Source organism: Anarhichas minor, unplaced genomic scaffold (assembly GCF_050575085.1).
Source record: "Anarhichas minor isolate MPS153535 unplaced genomic scaffold, ASM5057508v1 ptg000045l, whole genome shotgun sequence".
NCBI lineage: Eukaryota > Metazoa > Chordata > Actinopteri > Perciformes > Anarhichadidae > Anarhichas > Anarhichas minor.
The window spans coordinates 4428694-4455813 of NW_027466491.1; the positions used below are offsets into that span (position 1 = coordinate 4428694).

The window sequence follows — 27120 nt, forward strand, 5'->3', positions numbered from 1 at the left end:
CTGATGATTTGATGTGTTGTGGTGAAAGAGTATGTTTATCTTGTTGTTGTTGTTGTTGAGTATTTTCTTTTTCTTTTTGTATGTTTTTGCATTTGAAATTTTGAGAAATTAACAAAAAAAATGTGCGTGCAATCTGCAGTTGGAAACTGGATCACTAGTGTTCTGGTTTTTTATGTCTCATATTTAAAAAACAATTGGACCTTGATTTCTAAAAATGTCCAATTATGCGAATTGAACTTCCCCACTTGGGACCAATAAAGGTGTAGCCTAGCTTATCTTATCTTAAAGGAGAAAAACTGAAAAATTATAACAAATGTGGTCACTGGTTGCCTAGCAAACTCAGGATGGCATCACCTTTTTACCTTTGGACAGGGCCAGCTGTTTCACTCGGAGCTAAGCTAAGCTAACAGCAGCTTCCTTTAGCTTAATCTTTACCATATAGACATGAGAGGGGCATCAATACTCTTATATTACTTTGAGCAAGAAAACACATACATACTTCCTAAGATGTTGAAAATGTTATTCCTGCAGAGAACTATTAGTCATTTTCTTTTAGAATAAAATAATACGATGTTGAATAGATTTCTATTGTGCACGTGTGTTTGTTTGTGTGTGTGTGTTTGTTTGTGTGTGTGTGTGGTCCTAGAAATACATAATGTGCTTGAGGCATAGGTGACGACCGTGTAAAATGCAAATAAAAGAAACCATCACACATTATCTCAACCAAACATTTTGATTGCACTGTATGAGGGGCCAGTTTGGTTTGGCTGCTGTAACTTTGTCGTGTAACACAAGAAAAAAGAGGAAAAAAAAGAGAAAGCAAAACGAGAGAGAGAATCAGAGAAAATGTGAAAAATGGAAAGTTAGATGTGCGACAAAAGAAAAATGATGCTACTGGAGCGCTTCAGGATGACTCATCCATAAGCTAGTGATGCTTCACAGACACACAGACACACACACACACCAGTACAGGCAAATACACACAGAATCGTGAATCCTCAGACCCACACACACACTGCACACGACTATTTAGTCAAGCGCTTGAACACATACGCAAACACACATTCATGTAAACACACGTACACCAGTCATCCATTAGTCTGATACTGATTCACGGAGACATGCGTGTTGGTTCAGCAGCTTGTTTCTAATGAGCCAAAATGGCCGCTGCCGCGCCGCAGTTTTCAGGCCAGAGCAGGGAACGGCCCCAGGGGCCGAGGAACTGGGCGAGAGGAAGAATCAGAGGGGCTGGATTTAAATGGAGCTCATTAGCTCATGGTAGCCATGAGAGGGCCCTGCACACTGAGGAGAAACACACACACACACACACACACCCAGGCATGCATGCAAACACAGATGGATCGTCTTGTTTACATACAGTATGGACACGCGCAGGCACATATCAGTGCTACTCAGTTATTTTACAAGAGACAAGAGGTAGAAAGACATGCAAGAGCAGGACAGAGGGAAAAAAATCTGGGATAAAAAGGATTAGTGAGGTTCGGTTGGATGGGACGACTGGCAAGGTGTCGAGCACTGCAGATGGCAGAGAGACTTGCATGTGCGATTGTGTGTGTGTGTGTGTGTGTGTGTGTGTGTGTGTGTGTGTGATTTTTGCCAGTCGTACCCCCTTCCCTGCCATCCCTGCTTGTCCACCCACTCAACATATGTCCTCTCCTCTCCTGTCTTTCCTCCTCATCCCTAATCCTTCCAATCATCTTGTATTTTGTCGTGTCATTACTACCAGTTTTCCTGTGTGAGTATAAATGTGGGTGTATGCGAGTGTGTGTCACAGAGTGCCCTTTGTACTCCAATTCAGTGCTCTCTGATGTATTTATATCTGTAAACACACACACACACACACATACACACATACCTTTTTCTCTCTCCAGCCAAATGCTCATCAAAGGGGCGTTTGATTTCTTCTTCTGTTGCCCAGGCCCCACATGTCCCAGTAGGATGGTGGGGGGGGGGGTATAAAGACCAGGGAGGGGCTGAGCTGTGAAAACTCAGCACCCGTTAAGCCTCAGAACTATAAATCTGCAAAAAAAAACAAAAAAAAAACTGTGAGACGCTTTGTATTTGTCAGTCAAACATTTTGCTAATCTTTGTTGAGTAATTTCACATGAGATTTGTCATGTGTCGGCTCTACTTTGTCAGGATTTGTTGAAATACACATCAATCACTGGTAAAAATCCAGCTAATGTAGAGTAAAAAAACATCATATATTTTTATATATTTTTATATTGTATTTAGATAAAAAATGTGACTATGTACCTTGAAGTATATTGTGTATGATACAGCGCTTTTGAGACCCTTATCAATATATGGTTATACACTTTTTATCTGTTTTTGCAATCATTTACATTATCCGCTCAGCTGCCACTCAATGTTCAGTGACAGTGTGTGTTTGTCAAGCGTTGTGAACGTGGTTAGATAATGTGTATTTCATTTGACGGGTCAGTTTTGGGCTGATCCCAGTGTTGAAGTTGTACAAACTTAAAAGGGCTTCACATAAAACATTTACAGATTGAAAAGCAGCAAACTGCAATATCAGTAAAACCAAGTCATAAGACATAACGATCTAAATGAGGAGTATATAAAGCAATATGAAGAGTTTTAAGAAGTGATGTAAAAGAAGCTCCTGACAGCAAAATCATCATTTATTCGACCCACTGTGGGTGTATGGACAGCAGGTTTCTGTCTGTAGCTGAAGACAAGTTGGTAGTGTGTAACCTCTAGTTAACCTGGACCAAGACCATGAAATGGCTTCATATTCATTAATAAATCCCCAAACAAACAGTTAGTAAATGAAAGGTTGAAGTAAGAAAGCTGTAAGAGAGTGTCAAAGAATTCAAATAGGATTGTTGTGTATTTGATCAGTAGTACTCCCAATAGTATTTATCATCTTCAGAAACATCCACTATCTGACATTTGAGGATCAAGTAAGACTGCAGTCATATTGTCGCCCTGTTCCTTTTAAAAAGCCTTTTTCAGAAGTTCCTTTTTTTATTATACCTGACTGTCTGTTGCACAACTTAAACCCTTGCTCCCCTGGCCCCACGTCTGCCGGAGGGGGATGTGCAGGGTGGGTAGGGCCTGAGTCATAGACCAACCGCTCCCTCTGAGTCTGTGGCGATGCCAGGCTGTCGAGCTAAACTTTGAGAGCACATTCATTAGCGTTTTATTGCTTTGTAGTCTCGCCAATTAATCACAGGCGTGCTCACGGATGAGCACGCACAATTTACGGTTCTAAACAACACTTGGAGGACGGTTAGAGCGCGGAGACATGTACTGTGTGTCGTCTTCGCTTTGAAGCGCGCAAAGATATTACAACACATGTGCTTCATTTCATGGCTCCCTAATGTGTTGTACGTCAGACCACAACTTGTCTCTGGGTCCGTATATATCTGCTCCTCTGAGAACAATTACACACACACACACACACACACACACACACACACACACACACGCATAATGTATCTGTAGCTCCTGTGAGGACACTTATTGACTCAACAGTAAAATGGCGTCACCTTGACTCCCCTCTTCTCTGTTGATGAAGGTTTTATTGAAGGATGGTTAATGGTGGTTAATTGCATTTTCATTTATAGTTTCAGGGCCATTTGTATTTATGACGCATCTGCTGCTAATCTCGAGTGTTTCAGGAGAAATTCGATGGCGTCTTCTTAATGACTTTAGTAGCAGCACATTAAGTTATTAACCATTTTACAACACTTATGATGTCCGGCCTTCATCTTTTTTCCTTAATGAATTTCACAATTCAAGCTGCCTAAATGTGCAGTTTTTGTATTTTCTTCTTCTTCTAGATCACGCAAACACTTTTAATACTGTCTTGTGTAATGATGCTATACCTTCAAATCCAATCCTGTTTTAAAATCTCAAAAAATGCTTCAAAACAAATAATTTAATGTGCATTGTTTGCCCTTGTTTCCTCTGAATTAGGTGCTGTCACTAAGACATGGTTTATTTATAGCACTGTAATTGGACGTTTAGTCGGTGCATTCACGCAGAGCGGTTGTGGCTGTATCATGATGGCAGTATCACAGCAATAGAATGAACAAGCTGGAATAAAACTTCACACATAACAAATACTAAAGGACATGATGTTTTGAGAGGATAACCTAGGAGCTAACGGCTAATCCCGAGGCCCAGCGTCTGTACTGACCTCAATTTCGGATAGCCTGACATGAGTGAAGGTGTGAGAAATTGCGAGTCATTTAAGCGGGAGCGTGGAAAATGTGAGGAGAATGTAATACAAGGAATTTGGTTGTTTTGGATTTTCAGTATAATCACCTCAGAGGGGATGGTTTAGGTCACGATAGCCGCTAAAGGGCAAAGACTCAATACTGCGAACTGAACACTGTGGTCTGATCAGATGAGCTCCTGATAAATGACAAATCTTGCAAGATGTTAGCTGAGGTCGTGATAGTACTTCTTAAAGTAAGGTTTAATCAGTAAAGTCATGTTTTCATTAGTGTTTTACATCCTTTTATAAGATGCTTGATTATGATTGTTATTTATTATTTGTGTTAAACAAGTGGCTGTGTTAGGCTCCTCCGTTGGGGCCTGTTAAAGTTTGGCAGTCTGACCTCCTGCTTCCCAAACCAGCTCACTACATTCATTTACACTTTGTTTGTAAATGTATATCCGTGTAAGACTGTGAAAAACAATCAAACTCATCTGTAATTACAAATAGCGGTGATGCTGTGGGATATAAATTTTTTGATTTTTGACTTGAAAAAGCTTCCCATAGGACGCCGTTGAGATAAAATGAAAGAAATCCCAGTTTTGTGTATCAAAGCACATTAATGTTTGAATATTCCCCAAATAAATATCAATCTCCCTTTCAAACGGCATTATAAACACTTTATTTTCATTTAATTTTGCCATCTGCCAACAGTTAAGGCAGCCAAACATGTTACATGCAATATACAAAGTCAGTATGGCTAACATCATAACAAGCTGAGAAAAAAAAATACATATTACACATGGAAACGCACTGTCAGTCTTGTTTGTGGCATCCAGAAGCATATGTGGACGTGGCTGCTGCGGGTCTATAATTAGTTTCTTACATTACATTAGAATGCAGAGCACAACTAATGTTTCAGCAGGGATCAAATCATCAGCACATCAGAAACATCGGGGGTCTTTTCTTGTAAGTGAGGCTATATTAAAAATCAACAAAGGCTCTTCCCTAACTTAACACATTGTACTCTTACTCTGGGTTAAATCTGTTTCTTCTTTTGATCCAGGGAAAGTATAGCTTTAAGAATGTTTACTCCATTTTCTTCAATGCTCTGCTTCACATTAATAATACAGCCTCACACTGCACACTCGCACTTGCATTTTTTTAAGTGCGACAAGCCACGGCCTTTACACTCCACTTTAACCTCTCGTCGGCCCTGGGGCAGCTGCACCAGTTGGTGGAAACATGCTTTGCTCGTTTTTTGCAGTCTTTTCTAGAGAGTGAGGTCGGTGGGTCCAGCTGGAACGCTTGGCAACGACCGTAAACTCGTCAACAGAGCAGGAAAGCAAAGAAACAACCTCGAGAGCGTCGATGTGTCCTTCAGTTTTGATTCTTGCCTTCTACTTTAAGGGATACAACAGTGAAGAGCGACCGATTTATGACAAAATGTGCTATGTAGGAACTGTAACAGGAGGGATTTTGGACATGATTCGTCTGTGTCTTAGCGTGACTAAAGTAATTGAAAATATGCTGTGCTCTAGTTCTTTAAAGGTTGGCTCGTGTGCAGGTCACACCCCTACTGTATATCCAGAGAAACACTTCTCTATAAAAGAGCATTTTTTTTTTTTTTCCAGTCGTTAGATGAGGTCAATTTTTAGTTGTTCAAACAGGCCGCTGGTGGCAATGTTCAGCCAAGTGCCTTTGCCATGGTAACCTATCCACAGGGAAAGTTTAGTCAAAGTGCACTCAACAGGAATGCCAGGATCGCCCAGAGAAACTGGGAGATCGGAAAGGTCTCGGGCTCGATTTTCCATATTTTACCGTCAAGGGGTATGTTTTTACAAGACGACTTGAGGAAATGAGCGATTGAATTGTTTGGTTTGCTGCCAAAATGGCAGCGTTAGCAGCCAAAGCAGACATCGACCAGCGTTTGGATGCTGGCTGGTGATATTTTGAAAACCCTGGCTGGAGAATCGATACAAATGCAACAATGCAGCGATCGGATCCAGAAATATAAAAAAGTATCAAAAGTGGCAATATCTTGTGTTTTAAAGGTTACTTTTGTCGACAAATGATTTCTTGTAGAGCGGGCAGAAAACCGGGAAGTGGGAAAGATTGTTGATTTGTCAATGTCTTCCCATGTGCACATGTATGGAACATGCGGAAGCATTTAACAGTATAATCTGAAGAGGCAGACAGCTTCTTGTATGATGGTATGGTACAAATAATTTAATTTGAATTAGGACATTTACAAAATGATACACATGTGTTACTACATGCTCATAGACAGTTTAGATGGTCTCAAGAAAGCTGGGAATCACAAAATGTCAAAAACTATTGTATATTGTATTATATAAATGTATGGAGGCTACATCCCACTTAAGTATTCCAGACACTGTTGGATTATATACCACAGGTGCTCATGTGCAGCTCAGTTGGTCTTGCATTGTAATGTCCTTGGCGACTTTACCCGAAGGCACTTTGCATGAAAGCGTTGTTTGAATGGCATGTGCTGTACATTGTGGGAGCCCATTGTGCCCTTTACTGATCTAAAGGGCAGATGCGGAGACGGAGAGAGCGAGAAGGACAAGAGGACAAAGACGGAACAGAAAGAGAAGGGAAAGGATTGAATAGAAGCATGGAGAAGAGAGAGACCGGAGAGTGTGGCGAAATGAAAGCAACATTTGAAATGGATTAACAAACAATGCATGTCCCCTCTGGACCCGGTCTCAAACAAATACCGCATGTCAGCCAAAGTCTGGGGAGTTAAGGAAACACTTTGTTGATGGCCTGCCAGACCCACAGTCTTCATAGTTCAGGGTGCCGTCATGATGCAGAAACAGAAGCCTTTTATGCTACTTCAATCACAGCAAATCGGATGAGAGCGACAGCCAAATGGCTAATGGAGATCATGAGCATTAGATGTAAGAAACGCCGCGAAAAGAGAGAGACAGATAGGGAGACGGTTCGTATCTGGGTTACTCTGGCCTCACATCTCTCCACTGCAGATGAATATTAATAAGGAGTTATTAATATCTGCTGCCTGCACTGTGTGTGAATATGTGTCTATGGAAGGTCGGCATGGAGGCGCGGTGTGAACAAGCCTTCCTCCTCCTCTTGCTTCTCCTCCTTCTCCTCAACCACACAACCTGTATGTCACTTTTTGCCCTTCTTTCCTCCTCCTCATGCTCACTTTGACTTTTTCTATTTTTTCTACAAGTTCTTTGTTTTTTCTTATCTTCTTTTGTTTTTCCTTCTCCCCAGCAGTCATTCCTCCTGTCTTTCACCGCTCCTTATGTTTCAAGGAAGGATGCTGATGCCGACTCTGGCACTAAATCAAAACAGAGTGACTACGTTTATGGATATTTGTCAGCTATTTGATACATTCCCTCTATTAGTATTATCTAAAGGTGATTATGTATTATGTCCCAGTCATTTTTTTGTACAATAAAGTACTGTAATTACTGTAATAGTACTGTAAGAGCAACGAGGGAATCTGTGTCACTGCAGTTATCCATTTGTTCATGCAGTGGCTTATACTCTATGTCACTTGGAGAATCTTTGGTCCTTAGCTGTTTGTAATGGTGGGTTCGAAGACTTGAAGTGTACTCGACTGTTGCATGTGTTTTTTTTTGGTCTGGGTTTAAAAAAAATTCAACATAAAAGAGACCACTCCCCTCACCACAATCACAATTGTCCAAACTAATTGAACGCATGCAAACAGGACATTTCAAGGAGAAAGGGTTGGGACGAGACAGTTACTTAACTAAATGTGCATTTTCAGTGCTGAGGGATTTGAAATCAGATTAGTTGTCCTCAACTAGCTAAGTAGTCATACGCCGCCTGTTTCAGATGATATCAAACTTCCAAAATCCAACTTCAGAATCATATTCAGATGTTGTTTTGGTCTCAGGCAAAGGAAATAAATAAATGACATGTCGGGAAAAGAATAAGACCTTGTTGGATTTGGCTCAGACTATTCAACTAGCCAGCCAAGAGGGTGGTCTGACTTGACTTCCAAAGTATTTAACAGCTTAAAACCATGCAGTCTTATCTTTGGCTCAAAGTTAGCCCTCTGAGGATGCACCGTACCACAAGTCATTGTTATAGCAATTGTCACTTGAATAGGGATAAATGACAATTAGCTACATGAAACAGTCCCTTTGAGCTACTCTGATTAATTTCCTGAAGCTCCTGCGTTTCATGTGAAAATAAACTCTCATTGAGAGGATTTCTTTGACATGAGGTTGATGAACATCTGCTTGCAACAAAGGGCAGACGCTGCAGACACAGCCCTGTCCCCATACAACACAACTGAATTGACAATTACGTTTCGAGGGGAAAATAAATCAAAAACGTAATAATTTGACACACTGGGTGGTTTTGGGTGTGTGGGTAACTTTGGTCCACTTTGAATTGTTGTAAACAACCTTGATTTTGTAGCATTGCTTTTTACAGGAAGTAACATTATGAATCTCCTCATAACAACATATCCACATATTCGAATCCCATTTTTTGTACCCTATTCTTCAAAGACATGCACCACCCTGACCTCCTGGGTGTAGGAAAACAACAACCAATCAGTGCTTCAGAACTATGATTCACAGCTCCAGGGTTTGGCCGAGCTGTAATAAACTAGAAAGTCCAGATGACAGTGAGCAATGTGCTGCTGAATGCACACGTATTCCCTTGACATGTTTCTGTAGTATCTACCTTATGTGTGTACTTCCTTTCATTTCCCCTCCACTTCAATTTCCACCTCAGATAGTATACAGTTTAATGAATAAATCCATATATGATAGGGTTCTTTTAACCAACGCTACCAGCAATGAAAAGTGCAATGACAGCGGAAAAAAAGAGACTGTTGAGCACCACGAATACCTTTGGCTATTTCGTTGTTAGAATGACCTTATTCCTAACAAAAAAAGTAAATCTGCCGTGCTATCCCATATTTTTGTTGACGGGGCAAAATAGGATAAACAACCTCGGTGTGTTTACCGCTTTGTGGTATTCAGATAAATGAGAAGCACTCTATTTTCAATGTGCAGCAAACGAGCAGGAATTTCCCCTGACAACAGGCTTTTGTCTATTAAGAGTAAATATTCTGTACAATATGACACGTTTTCAGTACGCTTGGTTGTCATGTTTGTTTACCTCTTTGGTCCGATCCCAAGCATGCGATTGGCTGCTTCACGTGTTTTCCTTGTAAATTTCACGCTCGTCCTGCTCACGCTGTGTGGATTTTGTGCGTGTACGCACGTCTCTGTCAGCGCATACTGTAACTGTCTGTTGGGAGGGGTCATAGATCAATGGGGAGCAGGTGTGTGTGTGTCTTGTCATTAAAGGGGAGCAGGTGTATATATGTGCAAGTGTGTGGTGTGAGCTTATGTGTGTGTGCGCATGTGTGTGCGCGTTGTGTGGAGCAGGTGCGTCTGTGTGGTGTGCTCACTCGGCCGGATAATGGGCATATATGGACAAAGCGAGAGAGAGACGAATGAGAGACACCCACACATATGCAGACGGACACACGGGGTACGCAGCCTACAAAGATTCATGCACATGTACACGACTGATACAGACAAGCCTTTTAGACTGCTTCTGGATCTGTGCATACAATGTGACTGAGTGGGTGACACATAAATTGGATAAAAATAGTATGAGGCTTACAACCGGTATTTACGAGGACAATGATGATGAGGGTTAAGCATGATGGGATGTCAAATGAGCAATGCGACACATGGAAGCAGTGGCAATCATTTTTATGCAAAATAATGGAACAAGACTTCACCTCCATTATGCCGTTTTATGTTTATTATTCTAGTCTAAATCAGAGTCTGAAAGCGGTTGTAACGGAGTAGCGGTATTGTGCGTCAGACTGGAGATGGACTAGCTGCTTCTTTCCGGCTAAATAGATAATAGAGGAGAATAAGAAGGAGAATAATTGTCGGCTGTTAGAAAATGACAGAAAGGGGAGTGATGGGGAAAAGAGTGAGAAGCGGCGAAGCAAGAGAGATCAAGAAAAATGGGGAGATGAGGAGGGGTAGATTGATGGAGGAAAGGAAAAAGGGTGCGCGGCTGAAAATGAACTTGTCCGCTGCTGGAGAGCCAATGGAGGGAGTGACAGCAATATAGATGAGAGAGAAAAGAGGGAAGAAGATGAGAAGGGGTAAGTATGTTGGTATGGAGGGATGATGAGGAAAAAAGTTGTAGAGGGGAGAGAGAGAGAGGAAGCGATGGGAGGGAGAGGTGGATGAAGGGTTTCACACAGATGAGGAGGAAGAAGAGGAGGATAAAGAAGTCGCAGAACTAGAGGGGAGGAGGAGGGAAAAGAGGTTACAGTAGCAGAAGGAGGGCATCGTTCAAAAATAACGATGATTCAGCTGGGATGGCAGACGACAGGACTGCTGTGTGTGAATGGATCAGTGTGTGGGATCCAAACGCGCTGGGAAAAAAGACCATTGGTCGGGCCCAATTTTCTGGACCTCAGTCAGGCCGTTAATACGATATTTTCCTTTTTTTATATTTTGAATTAGAGCTGCCGCAGAGTGTGGGTCCCTTAGTGTGTGTGGCTGCCTGTGTGCATCCCCCATTAATTAGCGTCTGATCAGGTGTCATCATCAGTTAATTGACTGATAATTACATCATCACCGTCCACCCAAATAGATCCCTGTTAGGACGAGCGGAGGAGAAGGAGAAGCAGACGGATGGAGAGAGCGAGCAATGAGGCGGACGTGAGTGAAGAAAGAGAGAGAGAAGGAGAGAAGGAGAAGGGCAAATAGAGGAGATGATGTGAGGGAGTGATTTGGGGTGGGATAATCTGATTGGTCCCCTTCACTGTCCGTTATCTGGTAGAGCCAATTAAATGAGCAGAGCAGCAAAGGACTTTTTAAAATCCCTTGGTGATGATTTTTATACCGGAACTGTATTTTGTTGGTAAGCAATATCAAATAGGACAACTTGTGGCATACTCTTGTGTAGGTGTTTGTGTGTGTGTGTGTGTGTGTGTGTGCGTGTGTGTCTGTGTGAGTACCGATGACATTTTACGGCAGAGTGCTTGGAGTTGCAGCGATAGCATCTGTCCCCACTCTTTATCATTAAGTAGATAACAGCTCCACTGACTTGAGTTTATATCACAGCTCATTACAGTCTGCAGTTCAGTTCACACTGAAGTTCGGCTCAATTAGGTTCACTTCAAGTTCGGTGAGAGTGAATGCCCACTGTCTTTACACTATGTGGATCATTTGTTTGACAAAAATCAGCTGAGGAACCCGGACTCGACTTGGTTGTCCGAAGGTAATGTGTTAAGTTGGCTCTTTAATGAGGAGATTTCTGCCTTAGTAAGATTTGTAGAAAATGCATGCAAGATAGAGAACAATGTATCCGTTATAATGAGACCTTTTTGTTATGGAAATTGAATGGTCTGACATTTCCTCATTTTCTTTCTTTATTGAGTTTGTGCAACTGTATATTCTTGACTGTTCATGTGGCCATCCTGGTTGTTGTTGTCGTTGTCGAGTCTTGTAAGCCCATACCTGCTGGGAACCATTGTTGGAATGGATTATAGGCCTTTGTCACGACGTCTGGAGCACCACTTAATGTGCACATATAAACTCTTATTGGTTCAACTCATTGAATACAACACCACAAATCATCAGGTAAAAATCCAATGCCGAATATCAGGCTAACACCCGTGCTCCGATGACATGTTTCAACGTCTGCTGTGAAATGTTCAAATAAAAAAAAAAAATCAATTTTTTTTTTTAAACGTAAGTGCGAATGAAAATGCATAAAAATAGAATAAAATAAGGCATACTAATCATAAAATGCGTACCATAAATCTCCATATACTGGGTGTGTAAAAAGTTCATTCATTACAATTAACCTTTTACTTTTACAGTTATTGTGTGTTGTCACACTAGTGTAGCCATTGACTGCATTGCTTTGATAACAGTAATGTGTATTCATACTATTAGACCTACTGTATATGTAGAACTAATAGCATTGATTGATAGGTTACAACCATTAGCTGAAGTACCGTAACAGTCATTGATTGTCTGAAGCACTGTAAACCTTTGTCTGTCGTAACACAATTGACTGCATTGATGTTAATACTACAAGAGTGAATTAGTGTGAAATATTCTTGGCTGCAAAGTCATATGATGGATGGAGAAATTACTGTATTAAGTCCTGTCACTCGTGGTTAAGCACCCTAGCCCTCCTTACTCATCTTCCCTATTTCCCTCTTCATTCAGTTCCTCCTAGATTTGAATCCTCTCCTCTTGTTCCCTACTCTTTTCCTTGTCTGTATCCCCCCCCCCCCTTCTGTGTGTCTCTCAATCCTTTTACCATCCCTCTCACATCCACCTCTCTCTCTCTCTCTTCTTCATCCCGCCTCCCTCATCCTCTTTCCTTTTCTTTTTCCATCCTTTCTCCTCCTTCTCCCCTTCAGTCAGAATCGTATTTCCTGCAGGCTGCCATTCCCCCCCCCCTGCAGAATAAAATAATAAAAGCGCTGCTAATGAAATTACAGTCACTCACATCATCACACGGTCTATCATACAAGACATGTGCAGGACAGACACACAGAGAGACACGCGGTCAGACAAACAGATTAGTGAGCTCAGTATTATTAAAGTTTTACTCTCCTCTAATCCTCTCACTCATGCAGCACACACACACACACACACACACACACTCTCTCTCTCTCTCTCTCTCTCTCTCTCTCTCTCTCTCTCTCCGTGGGGTACACCCTTTGAGAGGGGCAGGCAGTGTGAGATAAACTGATCACGCAGGAGTACAATATGCCGAAAGCGATTATGTGTGCGTCTGTGTGTGTTTGAGATAGTGAGCGAAAGAGAGAGATGATGATGTGCTAGAGCAGTTGGGAAGCAGATATTAAGTCACACTGGAGTCCATGGTGGAAAGAAAGAGGAAGATATTTTCCAGCATAGAGAATCATCTGGGAATTATGCAGAGCCCGAATGTATGTGTGTATGTATGATAAAAGCTATAGTTTGCTTTAGACTTCTAGGTACTCTGCCTTTGAAATCACAGAAACCCTCTAAAAGCAATCCCAAAGTTTAGAGAAAATGGGGAAAATATAGTTCCATCCAAGTAATGAGAATGCTCCAAATTAAAGCCACAGTGGTATTTCCCATAAGGCACAGCTGCATCTGATACCAAGTGACTTCACCGCTGATTGGGCATTTTTTGCTGCATTCAAAACACACTGCTCCTAAATATTTGCAGACATATCTGGTGTTGTTGTTGAGTCAGTGCATTTGTTTTAAGACTGCCTTTGGGGTGTTCCAGTTTTATTTTAGCTGTAATAGAAAGAATACAGTTTATTTACATAGCACTTTTTAAAACAAATATTACAATGTGCTTGGCACAGAACGGAAATGAAAAAAAACAATCCCCGGTAGTAAAATCAGGGAACCGCAATAGCAATAAAACAACTCACATTAAATTCTAAAAAGCGGAGCGTATGAACCAACATTAGGATTCAGGTAGGCTACTAAAGTAAAAATAAAATGATATTGCTATTTGATGAAAATGAGTTCCAGGCAGGTCAAGGTGCCCTTATGGTCACATGAGCAGCTGGCTGGCTGCAAACGTGGGCAGGTGCTTGAGGAGCCTGAAGGTACCCTCAAATTAATCAATATTAAGAGTAACATTATCATTTATCATCTATCAATAGTGTAAAGGGTTGCAGTTTAAATTGATCGGTTGCTTTACAGTTATTAATTCCACCAATGGTTGTTTCTTGCATATGTCTTGCACATTAGTTCCGCAGGACGAGTTCCTGATGGTTAGTTTGGAGCACGGTGCACCATCAGGAACTCGTCCTGCGGCGTGCTGTCAGCTACTAGCCTCCGCCGAAAGAGATAGATACTCTCTGGTAACCACTAATTTGTCCCTTTTACACGTTCTGCGGTGTTAGGATAAGAGACTAGCAAGTTGTTATGTTTGTTGCATCACTTTTTGCTTCTGGAGCGCTGCGTCTGCTCCCTGGGATTATGGAAATAACGTTATACTGTATGGTTACTGGAAAAAACTATATTAAGCAACTGAAATTAGTTGCACTGCACAAGTTACATTCAAATTGAAATGCTGCACATGAATACACCGGTAACAATAATTCAATAATTCATACAACGAATATGATAAGTCATTCTTCTTTATGAAAGGCATTTTATTTTTTTAATGAGCATTCCATTCCAGGCTTTGGTTTCAAGGTTCCCCTGTTAGTAACACCTGTGCTTCTCCCACTATAATAACTCAAAATGTGTGCCTGTGAACAGGGCCTCTGCTGTTCTTATTGAAGTACATTTTGCTGATAAAAACCTGGTCTTATTACGGTGACAGTTTGGATGCAGCACCGTTACTTGTAATAGAGTATATTTAAATAGTGGCACTGCTACTTGGACTTCTGAGTACTTCTTTCACCATTGCACATGTTGAGTTAGAGGCATAAGATGCAATGCATGGGTGTGAAGTGAGGAATAGTAGTCCTCAATTATTCATGTAACTAATTACTTTTACTATAGAGTCATTTGTGAAGTAATACAATTTTTTTTAAACGAGTAATTAGAAAGAAATTTGTTAATATGCTACATTTTCCAAGTAACTTACCAAGCAGAAAAGTACCAGCACTATATTGCAAGTGTATTTCTGCCTTAGATCACACCATTACTTTTGAGATACAAACAGCATGTGAAGGTAGATGCTGCTGGGATGTGTGTGTGTGTGTGTGTGTGTGTGTGTGTGTGTGTGTGTGTGTGTGTGTGTGTGTGTGTATGTGACATTCTTACAACTCCTCAGGATCTGATTTCATGCACCCTCAGGCCTGTGAGTTCATATGTAGAGACGTATAGCTCTGAAGTGAGAGGGATGTGATTTTTAGCAGATATTGTACCCTGTAATCGTACTGGAAAAAGTCTCTCTCGCCTCTTCTCTTTCACCTCTGCACATCTCTTCTCATGTTTTCTCTCTCTCCTTATCTCTGTTGTGACAGCTTAGGTTGGAATCACTTTACAGGGGTTTTAAAGTGTTGCATTATTTTTCTCCCAAAAGCAGTGAGCCTTCATGCAATGTCTTTAGAAAGAGCTCAGCGAGCCGCGGGCGATTGATTCTGCGGTGAAATGTGTCCAAACCAAAGAAATTGGGGATAATAGGCAAATTGTGGCCAGAGAATACTTGCAGCCAATCATTAAACAGAGTCCCGTGACATGACAACCTTTTGTTTTGAAGGATTTCCTCCCGCCAGAAACATGAACATGCAATTATGGTGGCGAGCCGCACTTCAACGATGCTTGGTGTGTTTCCGGCATGAGGTTACAGAACTGTGTGCAACATTTTTGAATTCCCTTTGGTTTTGATGGAATCAGTAGCTTGGACTTCATAGTTTCAGAAATGTACTGTAGTTTCCATAAATCAGTTGTTCTCCGTTCTCAGGAACATTTCAAATGTCATGTATGTTTGGAAGTTTTGCGTTGATAACAATTGTTGACACGACGGTAACACAATTGTGCTGTTGTCTTCAACCTGAATAGGACACATGGTTTCACACAGCGTGTAATCTACGATATGGTGTACGCATTTGTGGAATCCTTGTTCAGATGTCAGAGGGAAAGACGGGCTGAGAGGATTTTATGACCGTCTTTAATCTGGCTAAGCATACAGTATGGATAATCCGCTCTCTCTGATTTACAATTCCCTACAGTTTGTCTGGGTGACACAAGTATGTAATCTCACTGAGATTATTGAAATTCTGTCTCATTTGTCTCTCAAATTCCTCTTTTCCACTACGCACTATGTACGTTTGACTCAATAACCCCTGTCATTATACCTTACTAGTATTATAGATGTGCGCAATTAGTCGACTACTAAACATCGCTGCCCTCGCTAGTCGCCGCCAGATTAACTAGAATCAATTTATTTGGTTAATGTACTCAATAGAATTCCACATCGACATATGTTGTCTCAGCTGTTGCTGTGGAAAGCCGCTGCTCCCCACTCTGATCTAAACCCATCAGCTGCTCCTGACTCACTTCCACCTCGTCACGTTCTCCCGGCCCCCGCCTGCCAACCACCTCCTCTTTCTGAAATAGCGGGTTCAACAGTCAGTGTGGTTCTCTCCTGATCCACCGGATTGGCCGGTAGATAGGGCGCTGCAACATTTTTACAGGTGTATGCAATAGAGTAGGCTGAACCCAGTTTTGAACGCAGTGAAAACAGTTGTTTTTGAAAGGCTGTACGCCAATGAATATGGATTGGAGCAGAATATTTCCTTAGAAAAAAAAATTGTGGACAATTAATGTTGCAGAGGCAATCGTGGGCTGAACACCATGTTGCTCGCAGTGTGGTAGAACGAGTGGGGAGGAGAAGGTGGACGTTTATAAAGCTTGCACACTGAGGTACTAATGGTTAGCCTATAACTGATGCCAAACCATGACTCCTCTTAGACCACAGTACCCGCTGGCGTGTCATCAATTATTACACCACGCACCGGGTTCGTGAGGGGCATTCCTAACTGGGCAACCCGAGCGGACACTTGGGACGTTTGGACTTCAGCAGCATTTTAAATACGATGTGGTTATTGGAAAATGTGATAAACAATTTCAAGTGGCTCTGATACATAATGTTTAACCTTATAGATTAAAGATTTAGTGATCGCATGGTAGATGTGTATAGTTTTTGTAGTCCACACGTTACAAAGTAGTAAGGCAATTAAACAATATTTACAATACTTTCCTCTTGTAATGCTTTACAATTTAGACAAGGCAAAGAATAGCAGGAAGTGTACCATCAACAGTAGGGATATTCTTTTTTGTTAGATTTTCTTTTCAAGCTTTATTTTTTTTTTTAAAGAGTTGTGAGATATAATTATCATTGGACTGCTTAACCTACACAATATGCTGAGGGACTAAACAGCACACAGTTAGTCTGTTGTACTTGCTTGACAGATGGGAGTATATTAGTCATCGTCTATCCTACAGGGAGAGACTTCAGTGTCTGAAAAATATACGGGGCTCACTAACTGATCTGTCGACAGTGCAAACACCCTTGAAACTGTGGTAGAATTGAAACACTATATCAACCCAAAGTGAATCACTTGCTGACCTTGATTAAAGCGCTTACTGACAGTAAACTGGTGTTGTTTGCTAACTTTTTCTTTCTCCTCTCTTTTCCCTTCCTGCTTCTCCTCACTTCAGGCTCTGACTACTCTCCCCCTCCCCCCCTCCCTCCCCCCGTCCTTACCAACGAGCTCAGTGGCGACCATGGCGGAGGAGGGGGCGGGGTCAACCACGGGGTGGGCGTGGTGGGCCTGGCCCCGGAGCACATCGCCACACCGGGGGCGGCCCTGAGCTGGCAGGCGGCCATCGACGCTGCGCGCCAGGCGAAGATAATGGGCAACCCCGCATCGGGCGGAGGGGCGGGGCTCGGGGCGGGAGGGGGCGGGCCCATCTCCACGGCCAGCTCCACGCAAAGGAAGAGACAACACTATAGCTCGAAGCCCAAGAAACAGACAACGACGACAGCCACAAGGCCGCCACGGGCCCTACTCTGTCTCACACTCAAGAACCCCATCCGCAGGGCCTGCATCAGCATCGTAGAGTGGAAGTATCCTTTGGCTAACCATGAGGGCCATATCAGAGATATGATATTGTCTTAAATGTTGCAATATTATTGTACAGCTGAAACCATTTACCGTCCAAATCAGATCTGATGATCCATTTCAAACTAAATGGTTTGCCAAAACCAGAGGAATGCACATATTTCCGTGCAACCACATTGTGTCCCTCCAATGTTGAGTGGATGGATAGATGCAGGAAGAAATGAAATCATGGCTAGGAGAATAAGAAGAAGGAGGAGAAGAAAAGAGGGCATAGGGGATAGAGGACATGAACATGTTTTGGATGCATCTCACTTCCTCTTTCGTCTCTTCTATCCCTTCTTCTCTTTTTTAATCAATCTGTTTTCTTTCCTACGTCTCACTCAGTGTGATTCTCTGCTCTCCATTCACTCGTCCTAATCCTTTCTCCCCTTCCTCTGTCTGCCCTGCTCCCTCTTTCTCTGCTCTCCCTCTTTCATCTCACAGCCTTCTCTCACAGGAGGATAAAACAAATTGTCATTTTCATCCCTCCTTCACACCTCTCCCATCATATGTCTTTCCCCTAGCGCCTTCTAACTGCATTCATCCTCTCTCCCCCAGGTTCTCCCATGCCTCTACTCCTCCTTCGCTTCCTCCGCTTCTCTCTCTCACCATTTGTTAACAGTCTCTCCCTCCCTCTGTCCATCTAAATCCTTTTATTCCTGCTGTTCCTCCACCCGTCCTTCCTTTTTACCCTTCCTCTTTTTTAAGCTGCTGAACATAATGACTTGGTTTTCCCTCAGGGTGAGATAAAGGGAGAAAGACAGAAATGGTCAGTGTCACAGTCAAAGTGATTGATAATAGGAGAGGGTTCACATGAGCAGTGGCACATCGTCCTGAGAGGTAGACAAGGAGAGGAAGAGTGGGGGTTTGGGAAAATGAGAAGGGCAGGGACGTGGGCAGGACATGGATGTCGACAGGGGAGATAATTGAGCGAATTAGCCGAGGAGGGAGGGAGGGATTGAGGGGGGTGGGAAAGGTAAACAAGAAAAATGACAGAGCAGGAGGAGGGCAAGTAGAGAGTGAGGGGAGGAGAGGAGAGAGGATAGGGGGAAGATGAGGGAGGAGAAGAGTGGAAGGCAGAGCAAGTTAGAGAGGAAGGAAGATGAGCTGGAAGTAGTACGTGTGTTTGAGTGTGTTAGAAGAGGGTTGTATTTGGGAATTATCAAATTAGAAAAAATCTGAGTTGATAACACTGTAGGCTATGAGGAAAAGTATTGTGGAAAAATAATTTATTATGATAAAATAATTTCTGAATTGAAACGATGGCACAATTCTTGGTGACATTCTTATGAACCTGTTTATTCATCAAATAACCACAAAATGACTGTTTGGTTCTATTTGGTCCGACATTTGTTTTGATGGTTTTGCTCAGTTTAATGTGAAAAGCCAGGCTCTTGAGTCCACAATGGTGTGCATCTGTTCATGCATATCGCTCAAAGGAAAGACATGTTTTCTTCAAAAACAACTCTTAAATTTCCCATGGGAACTGCCCTGCCTTTTAAAGTGTGTGTGATCTCTGTGCGGTAAAGCAATGGATGCAGGCAAAGTATCCTTCAGATCACCTTGTGTGTTTTCACTCGTTATTAAAATTCATGATGTCAGTAGTAGACCTTGAACTATCCCGTTACCTTGTTAAAAAAAGGAAAATGAATATACAGCTCTGAAGGGAGGGAAGGATGAGAGAGACAGAGTGTCAGCGAGGGAATGAGATGAGTGAAGGAAAGACGAGGGACGTTAAAGAGGAGACACCAGAAAGAGTTAGAAGTAAACAGGATGGAGTCTGAGCCACAAAAGGATGGAAGGAGAAAATCAGCAGTATAATTCCAGCAAGTTTTGTCCTTCATTAGTTTCAAAAATCCACATCAAACTGTCCACCTTTCTGCCTGCTTGTCTATCTAACTATTCTACTTTGGGATGTCCTTCATCACTGCAGATGAGGGCTTAAATGCAGCACGCGTTTGAACATTGGTCCGGGGGTGACTGTGCTCTGTACTGTATGCGTTTGTTATGCATTCATGTGTTGCTTTTAATTCATAGGCTTTGTCTATGTGCGTGTGTGCGTGTGTGACCTGTATTCTGCGAGTATCTCTGTCCCTAGAGACAGCCGGTCCGAAATCTTCCTCTCTCCCTCCTCTGTTACCATGACAACAGCTGCTGCTCTCAACAGGTCGATGGGGCCTGCCTGAGCTCACACACACATGCACGCAAACACACTCGTAGATTGGAGAACACACACACACACACACACACACACACACACATAAACACTCTGGAAGAACGCACACGTAAACACACGTACACACAGATGGCAAACACACACAGACACACTCGCATGCTGTGTAATTATAGCATTTTTAAGCATTACCTGCACACTGCAAGGTCAGCATGAGAGACGAGGAGAGAGCGGAGGCTAACTACCATGTTCTCTATGTGAAATCACACTAAGTGGTGATTTTGAAAAGGTGTCTTTGAGTGCATTTATTCTCACACACACACACACACACACACACACTGTGTCCTATCTAGCAGCTTATATATTGCATCAGGTCACATGAGGGGTTACGCTATTGGTATGCATTTTCAACTCGGATAAATATTCTCAGCATAACACAGGAGAGTGCTGAGGCCGCTCTCCCAGATGATATCATATACGGTTTCTTGTATTGAGTTTGTCAAGATAAGAGATTATCTGTGTTGTTGTGAGCTGCATGTGGCGGTTAAGTGAGTATTTAAGAAAATAACGGCGTCCCGGTGCGTATGTGGATGCACTCCCAATGTGACAATTTGTCGTAAGCATACACGGTTTAATTGGTAAAACGCTGAATGTATATTTTATATTCCAAAATGCCTCAGACAGTGAATACTGCTGTACATCATGTCAGCTATGAAACCTGCTGAGCTAACTAGATGCTGATTTCAGTTGTACTCTTTTTTTATTGCTGTTTTTCTGGAGTTGTCCTTCTTACCATTAATATTTATATGCCGTTAGAGATGGATATTTACTGCTTTTGTAGGCTGATTAATGCATTAATAATAGACTTGGTAGTTGTTTTGATTCTTCGCTCAGACTCCCCCGATTCCCCCCCCCCCCCCCCCCCAGTGTTCCGCTCTCAACAACACAGCAGACAGTAGATTTATTATCATGTTGATGGAAGCAGACCTCAAGGGTTTTTTAAATTATGGGTCAGGAACCCAGAATGAGTAACAGGCCGTTTTATTTTCTGTGGGACCCTGCAAGCCCGGAGAGTGTTTAAAAGAGCCCCCGGTACAAGGGTGACTGATTAACTTTGATGCATTTTGGTCCCAAGCTGAATGATCTTGTGGTCGATGGTGTTCAAGGTTCAATCCTTAATCCAAACATAAACTAAGGATTAGTTCTTCCATGTTTCTCTGTCTGCGTGGCTATTCCTGAAACGGTAGTTAAAGCTGTAGAATAGAGAGCAGGTCTGTTTCTGGAGGGGCCACACACAGCAAGATGTCTAGTGTGATTATAGGTAGTACAAGAACAACTTATTGAAACTGAAGCTTTGTTGTTTATTTGTCAAGACAGTTTCATCTCTCCGCCGCCATAAAACCAATTAGAAACTGTAAAACAAATGTGTAACAATAGATTGCAGATGTGGTTTTACAGTAATGAATTACTAAGAAACATCGTGCAACACGTTTCATTATGGATGTGTTGTAATGCAGTTGAAAATATGGATCAATTCTTCTGATTTCTTCTAATTTGGTCACTTTCTCAAGTAGTGCTGCTGACTCCCTCTTTTAGTCTTGACAGGATGCAGACAATAGAGTTTCAGTAAACCTCTGCACACGTACACATCCAATCATTACCAGTTGTTGAGGTTTTGCAACAAGGATCCCTCACTGTGATGTCACGTGTTGAACATGACGGTCAGCTAAAAGTGCACATTAGTTTGCTCATGATTTGAGGATCTGACAGCGCCACTCATTAGTACACAAGATCTGGAGTCTAGACTAATTTGACATGCAAGGGAAAAAAAGGAAGGAAGACAGTAAGGAAGGAAAGAATGGAAGAAGAGAGCAGAGGGAGGTGGAGGGAGGTGACAGCAGTTGGTAACTGTGTTGATGAAAACCAGACCTCTTTTATCTCTCCTTCTCTCCCTCCCTCTCTCCCTCTCCTTCCACTCTCTCTCGCTTTTACTCTCCCTCTCTCCCTCTGTGAGGCCAAAAATAATGAGGTCGCTCCCCTCTCAAGGGCCGCTCCTCTCTCTCATTCCACCTCACTCTTTCTCCGTCCACATCCCGTCTTCCACGCGACAGGCCTGCTCCTCGACACACCCATATAAGGGCATGCACTGTCTCTCTAACCCCCCCTTGCACACACAAAGAGGTTCCTAAATGACCCAATATGTCTTATTGTTAACGCAAAGGCAAACTCAACAGCTTTGATCTCTCCCGTTGTGTACACTGCTTGTGCAGTCTGCAGTGCGTGTATATATATACCTCTGCTTATGTAAGGATGTATTAGCTTGTTTAAAAATACCTCCTTGTTGAAATAACATGCCTGATATGAAGACGTTCTCTATTCAGGAAGATGAGGAGCCAGAGTTTGTACTAGAGCTTTTCATGGATCATTGAAAGCCTACTTGAAGCTGGCATGTAGTGTATAGATCTATAGATCTATATTTGTCTCCTCGGGTCCCTTAGTAGTGGGGAGACGGGTGCAGCGGCTTGCAGCGACGGGTTGGAACTTTTGGAGAAACGCAAGCGTACGTCACGCTGCGGCGGCCAATCACGTTACCGGTGCTGTACTTCACAATTCAACCATGAGGGAGTAAAATAGGTTAATCGTCATGCAGTCACTTGGTGTTAATGGGCCGTTAAGTGACCCGCCCACACCTCCACACAACCCCGCGCTAATCGCCGCAACGCCTGATTTGGTGTGAATGCAGCCTCAGACCGACTGTGAATGATGACATTGAGGTCTGCCTTCCAGAGAGGGAATGGAGTAGGATCCTACTAGACTTCAGAAAGATGTCCGGGGAACTTATAACCAGGCTCATCCAATTCAAGATTCTAATAGGGTTTATTAAAACCCATCCAAGATACCGGATGGAGAGTCAAGCTAACACAAACCCCAGAATGTTGGCCCTAAACACAAGACTTCTGGTCTGAGATTTGCACAATTCTTTTCTTTGGTTGCTCTGTCTGTCCCAAGTCAACATTAATACTGCTGGCTGTCCTATCTCCAGATATTTGTCATATGTACGCTTGTAAATGTTATTTTAAGAATAACCAGGTAAATGATCTCTACTGTGTAAATGTCTCTGTACTTGTGTTACGTGCACTCTGCTCCGGTGTGTATATTCTTTAACCGTCCTCTCAGACCATTTGAGATCATCATCCTGATGACCATTTTTGCCAACTGTGTGGCCTTAGCCGTCTACATCCCCTTCCCCGAGGACGACTCGAACGCCACCAACTCCAACCTGGTGAGTAATCTCAAATATCTAATCTGCTTTAAAGTTAAATACGCTCACTCAGTCCACCAGTTGCTGGTTTAAGTAACCGCTTGGCTCGTTGTAAGACGGGGTTTCTCAGGTTTTTGTTATGTGGTCTGACACCTGTGTTTCCCATGTGGATTATCGTGACTGACATCTTATTAGGCGTGTGGTTGAATTCTGTAACATTTCATCAGAAGATTTTCTTCTGTTAATTAGCAATACTGAGAGGCATGTCATTAGCGCATATCCAGCTGATTCTGTTGTGTGTGTGATTTGCTGCCATGTGTATAAGAGGCAGGAGAGGAGGGATGCTGTATTACACCAGGACTGGTTCCTGAAGACAAGAAGTGGGGAGAAAAAAAGATGAGGGAGGGAACGAGACAAAGTGAAGAAGTAGGGAGTAAAAAAGAATAATATCTTCTCTGAGCTTCATTCTCTCTCATCATTGGTTGTTTGGATACAACATAGTTGTTGATTATAATGTTCCACTTTGAAGCCTGAAGACAATTGAGGATTTTGACTGAGGACTCTTGAGTTGTATTGAATGAAGCCATGTGAGTTGATTTTGATCAAAGGCAAAGCATCGTTTTCTTGTGGGCAACATAAAAAAAAAAATTGGCTCAGGACAAAATAGTTGTTTTGATTGAGGAATGAATTGTGTGGTTCCCAAAATGTCATCCAGTCGAATGTTTTAAATGTTTTAAATGTAGCATCATTTGATATTTTTCAAAGTAAAGCAAAACAAAGACATCTGTTGCTTCAAAACTCTGGTTTTCTGACTGCTTCTTGCCAAACCTTCCATCTAATTACCTTAACCTGGCCTCTCACAAGTGTGTGTGTGTGTGTGTGTGTGTGTGTGTGTGTGTGTGTGTGTGTGTGTGTCCATCCATCCATAAGCTATACCCACTTATTGTGGATAAACCAGTCCCAGCTAACATTGGGCGAGAGGCGGGGGGGCACGCTGGACAGATCCCCGGTCGATCACAGGGCTTTAAATCAATATGATTACGTATATGTGTGTTTTAGCTTGCAGATGTTTGCTGGTGTATTAGTGTGAGGAGGACACTAATCCCTCTGAAGCCGTGTAACATCTGTCTCTCCTTCTTTCTCAGAATGATTGAGCCACATTTACTTGGATAGCTCATGCTGTGCTATGGTTTTCAGATTGCCTGTTGTGCCTGTGAATCACATGGATCGCATGGATCATGTGGATCACGTGGATCATGTTGTTAACCTCTGCCTCTGAAAAAAGTAGCCAATGTGGAAGAGCCTGAAACTTGCTTTGTTTCTAATATCCAGCTGGGGGCGACTCCTCTGGTTGCAAAAAGAAGTCTGATTGTATAGAAGTCTATGAGAAAATGACTCTACTTGTCACTTGATTTATTCCCTCAGTAAACATTGTAAACATGAGTTTATGGTCTCAATCTTTAGCTTCAAGTCTTCTTCAATACAGCATGATGTTCATTTAGTAAACTATGGTCCCATTTAGAGTCAAATAGACCATAAAGCAGGGTATGCTTTAGGGCGGGGCTACCTTGTGATGGACAGGTCGCTACCACGACGTGGTCCGGTCTGGGCGTTGTCTGTGTTTTCGTTTTGCAAATGAACCCTTTCGCCGTGTGTTTTCAGTTCATGAAAGTGAATTACTTTGTGGTCGCCTTATCGCTGCGTTCCGTTGTACTACCACCCTCTTATGTCACTTCTGGTTGCAAAAAAACAAGATGGCGACCGCCAAAACATGATTACGCCAAAGGACTATGAGGGACATTGTTTTTCTTCATATTGACTTTTCATGAAGTTACTTTGGACTGTAGACGAGTAGGAAAATAACATTTGCTTTAATTTGCTTTACTGTGTACATACCCTCTGATTTCTCCTTGAATGATTTAGTGTCAGAGCAGGTATGAGTCAGTAGAAGAGTAAATATGACTGAGAGATGGCAGCTGCTTTCATCTTCTTCATTTGTGTCCGTCACCCACTCTCTCTGCCTCTCTTTATCTCCCTCTGAATTCTTTAGGAGGCCGACATTACTTTCCCTGTGAGGCTTTACAGATCAAGTGATAGTAACCATGCAATATAAGTGAGTTAGAGCATTACATTTAAGAAAAGTACTGTTAAGTGTGTAATTTATTTATGTCTTCAGTGGACAGTCTAGACTGGATAACAGTAAGTCTACTGTCTCTTGATATCCGTCAACACCATGAGGAGAATTTGAATGCTACTGTTTTTGAAACTGCATACAGCAGGAAGCATTGCTAAGCACACACACACACACACACACACACACACGGTAAAAGTTTTGCCTCGCATATTTTCAGGTATTCTACTGGTGACCCCCCTAGGCAATGAAAAGATGCAACACACATGCACATGCGGACACAGACAGACACACACACACACTCTCAACCGACTCACCACCACCACAGCTGTGGTCAATTAGTTTTATAACCTTCTGACAGACAGGAAGCAGTGTGCAAATGGACTAGAGGCTTAAATACATGGTTGAACCATGTATCTGTGTGTGTTTGTGTTTCTTTTCTGTTTAGCCACCTAAACTTGTGTAAGTTAACTTTGTGTTGTATTCACTTTGACTATTGACCTTATTCAGTTCTTGTATTATGTTTGCAAGACATAAACCCCAAACTACCCGAATCCATCTTACATCCCATTGGTTAATTTGCCTTTAAGTGTCTGGTGAATCTCATTATAATGTTTAAGTCATTTAGATGATGTGTTTATCCAGAGTTGTCTACAGTGACTGTTTGGCTTAACCACACTCTAACAGACCAACTGACTCCTCATGCACATTTGGGAAGAATGTGACCTCATTGTCTTACCAATAGGGAACCCAGCCACTTGTGTGAGCGTTGTCTTCAAACTGTTCTGAGTTATTTCTTACAGTGTTGTTGCCTCTGCATTCCACTGCAACAAACTGTGAGGTAACCCTCATTAAACACAATGTGAGCCCGAGCCACGGAAGGCGTTTGAATATTCCCTGCTTCAAAGCTCTCGTAGTTCAGCTCACCCTGAACCTCTTGTGTCACCCTCCCCCCTTATTACGTATTGTTGTCATTTGTTTTCTTTTTGTCATTCGGGGTGACAAACTGTGCTTAGCCCCTTGTGGTTGTGTTTGCTCACCCACGCAGTTTTTATATTTCCTTTTTTTTTTGACAGTTTTTTATCATTTGCAAATAAACTACAGGCTTATACAAAGTTAGATTTTTTTTAAATGGGGTATAAGCCCAAAACTGGTGCATCAGTACCCTGATAGTGCTCTTTATATTTTCCCACTGACCCTAAGTGTGATTGAGCGTTCGCATCGATATGGCACCCCCTCACCAGATTTGCACAGGTCTGTCTTATGTAATACCAGAGCTCTGTTGCATCGCTTCCAGTACATGATTTCTATTTCTGTCCGCATCCCATAATGTGGCGCTCTGTCTCCTTGACGACATGCCCAATAATAGCAGCGGGAGAGGTTGTCATGGATATGGTAACCGTAGTGATGCTCCTCATCTGTCCTTGGTTACAGAGGAAAGGAGGGTAGGAACCAAAGTTTGAGAGAGTCTCTTGTGTCAGGGAGGAAATATATGCTGCACAAAGAAGATACAACTCTAAATAGAATGTGAAGCTTGAGTAAAAAAAACTTCACTCCCTGTGGCTGTTCTATTTCTCTTCTACTCTGTATCGGTCCCCCCCCCCCTTTTCCTTCCCTAAGCACTTTCACCGTCTTACTCTCCCTTCAGATCAATATGGATACTTTCAGAATCATTCTGTCAGAACCA

General features: G+C 42.3%; 1 protein-coding gene across 1 annotated transcript in view; it reads left to right on the forward strand.

The window, feature by feature from the left end:
* The window catches only part of cacna1c (calcium channel, voltage-dependent, L type, alpha 1C subunit), a 149910-nt gene that overhangs the window by 24787 nt on the left and 98003 nt on the right, over nt 1-27120 (forward strand). Inside the window, exons 2-3 of the mRNA XM_076111439.1 lie at nt 17425-17833; nt 23218-23323. Coding sequence (XP_075967554.1) covers nt 17425-17833; nt 23218-23323 — 515 coding nt within the window. The remainder of the gene's footprint in view (nt 1-17424; nt 17834-23217; nt 23324-27120) is intronic.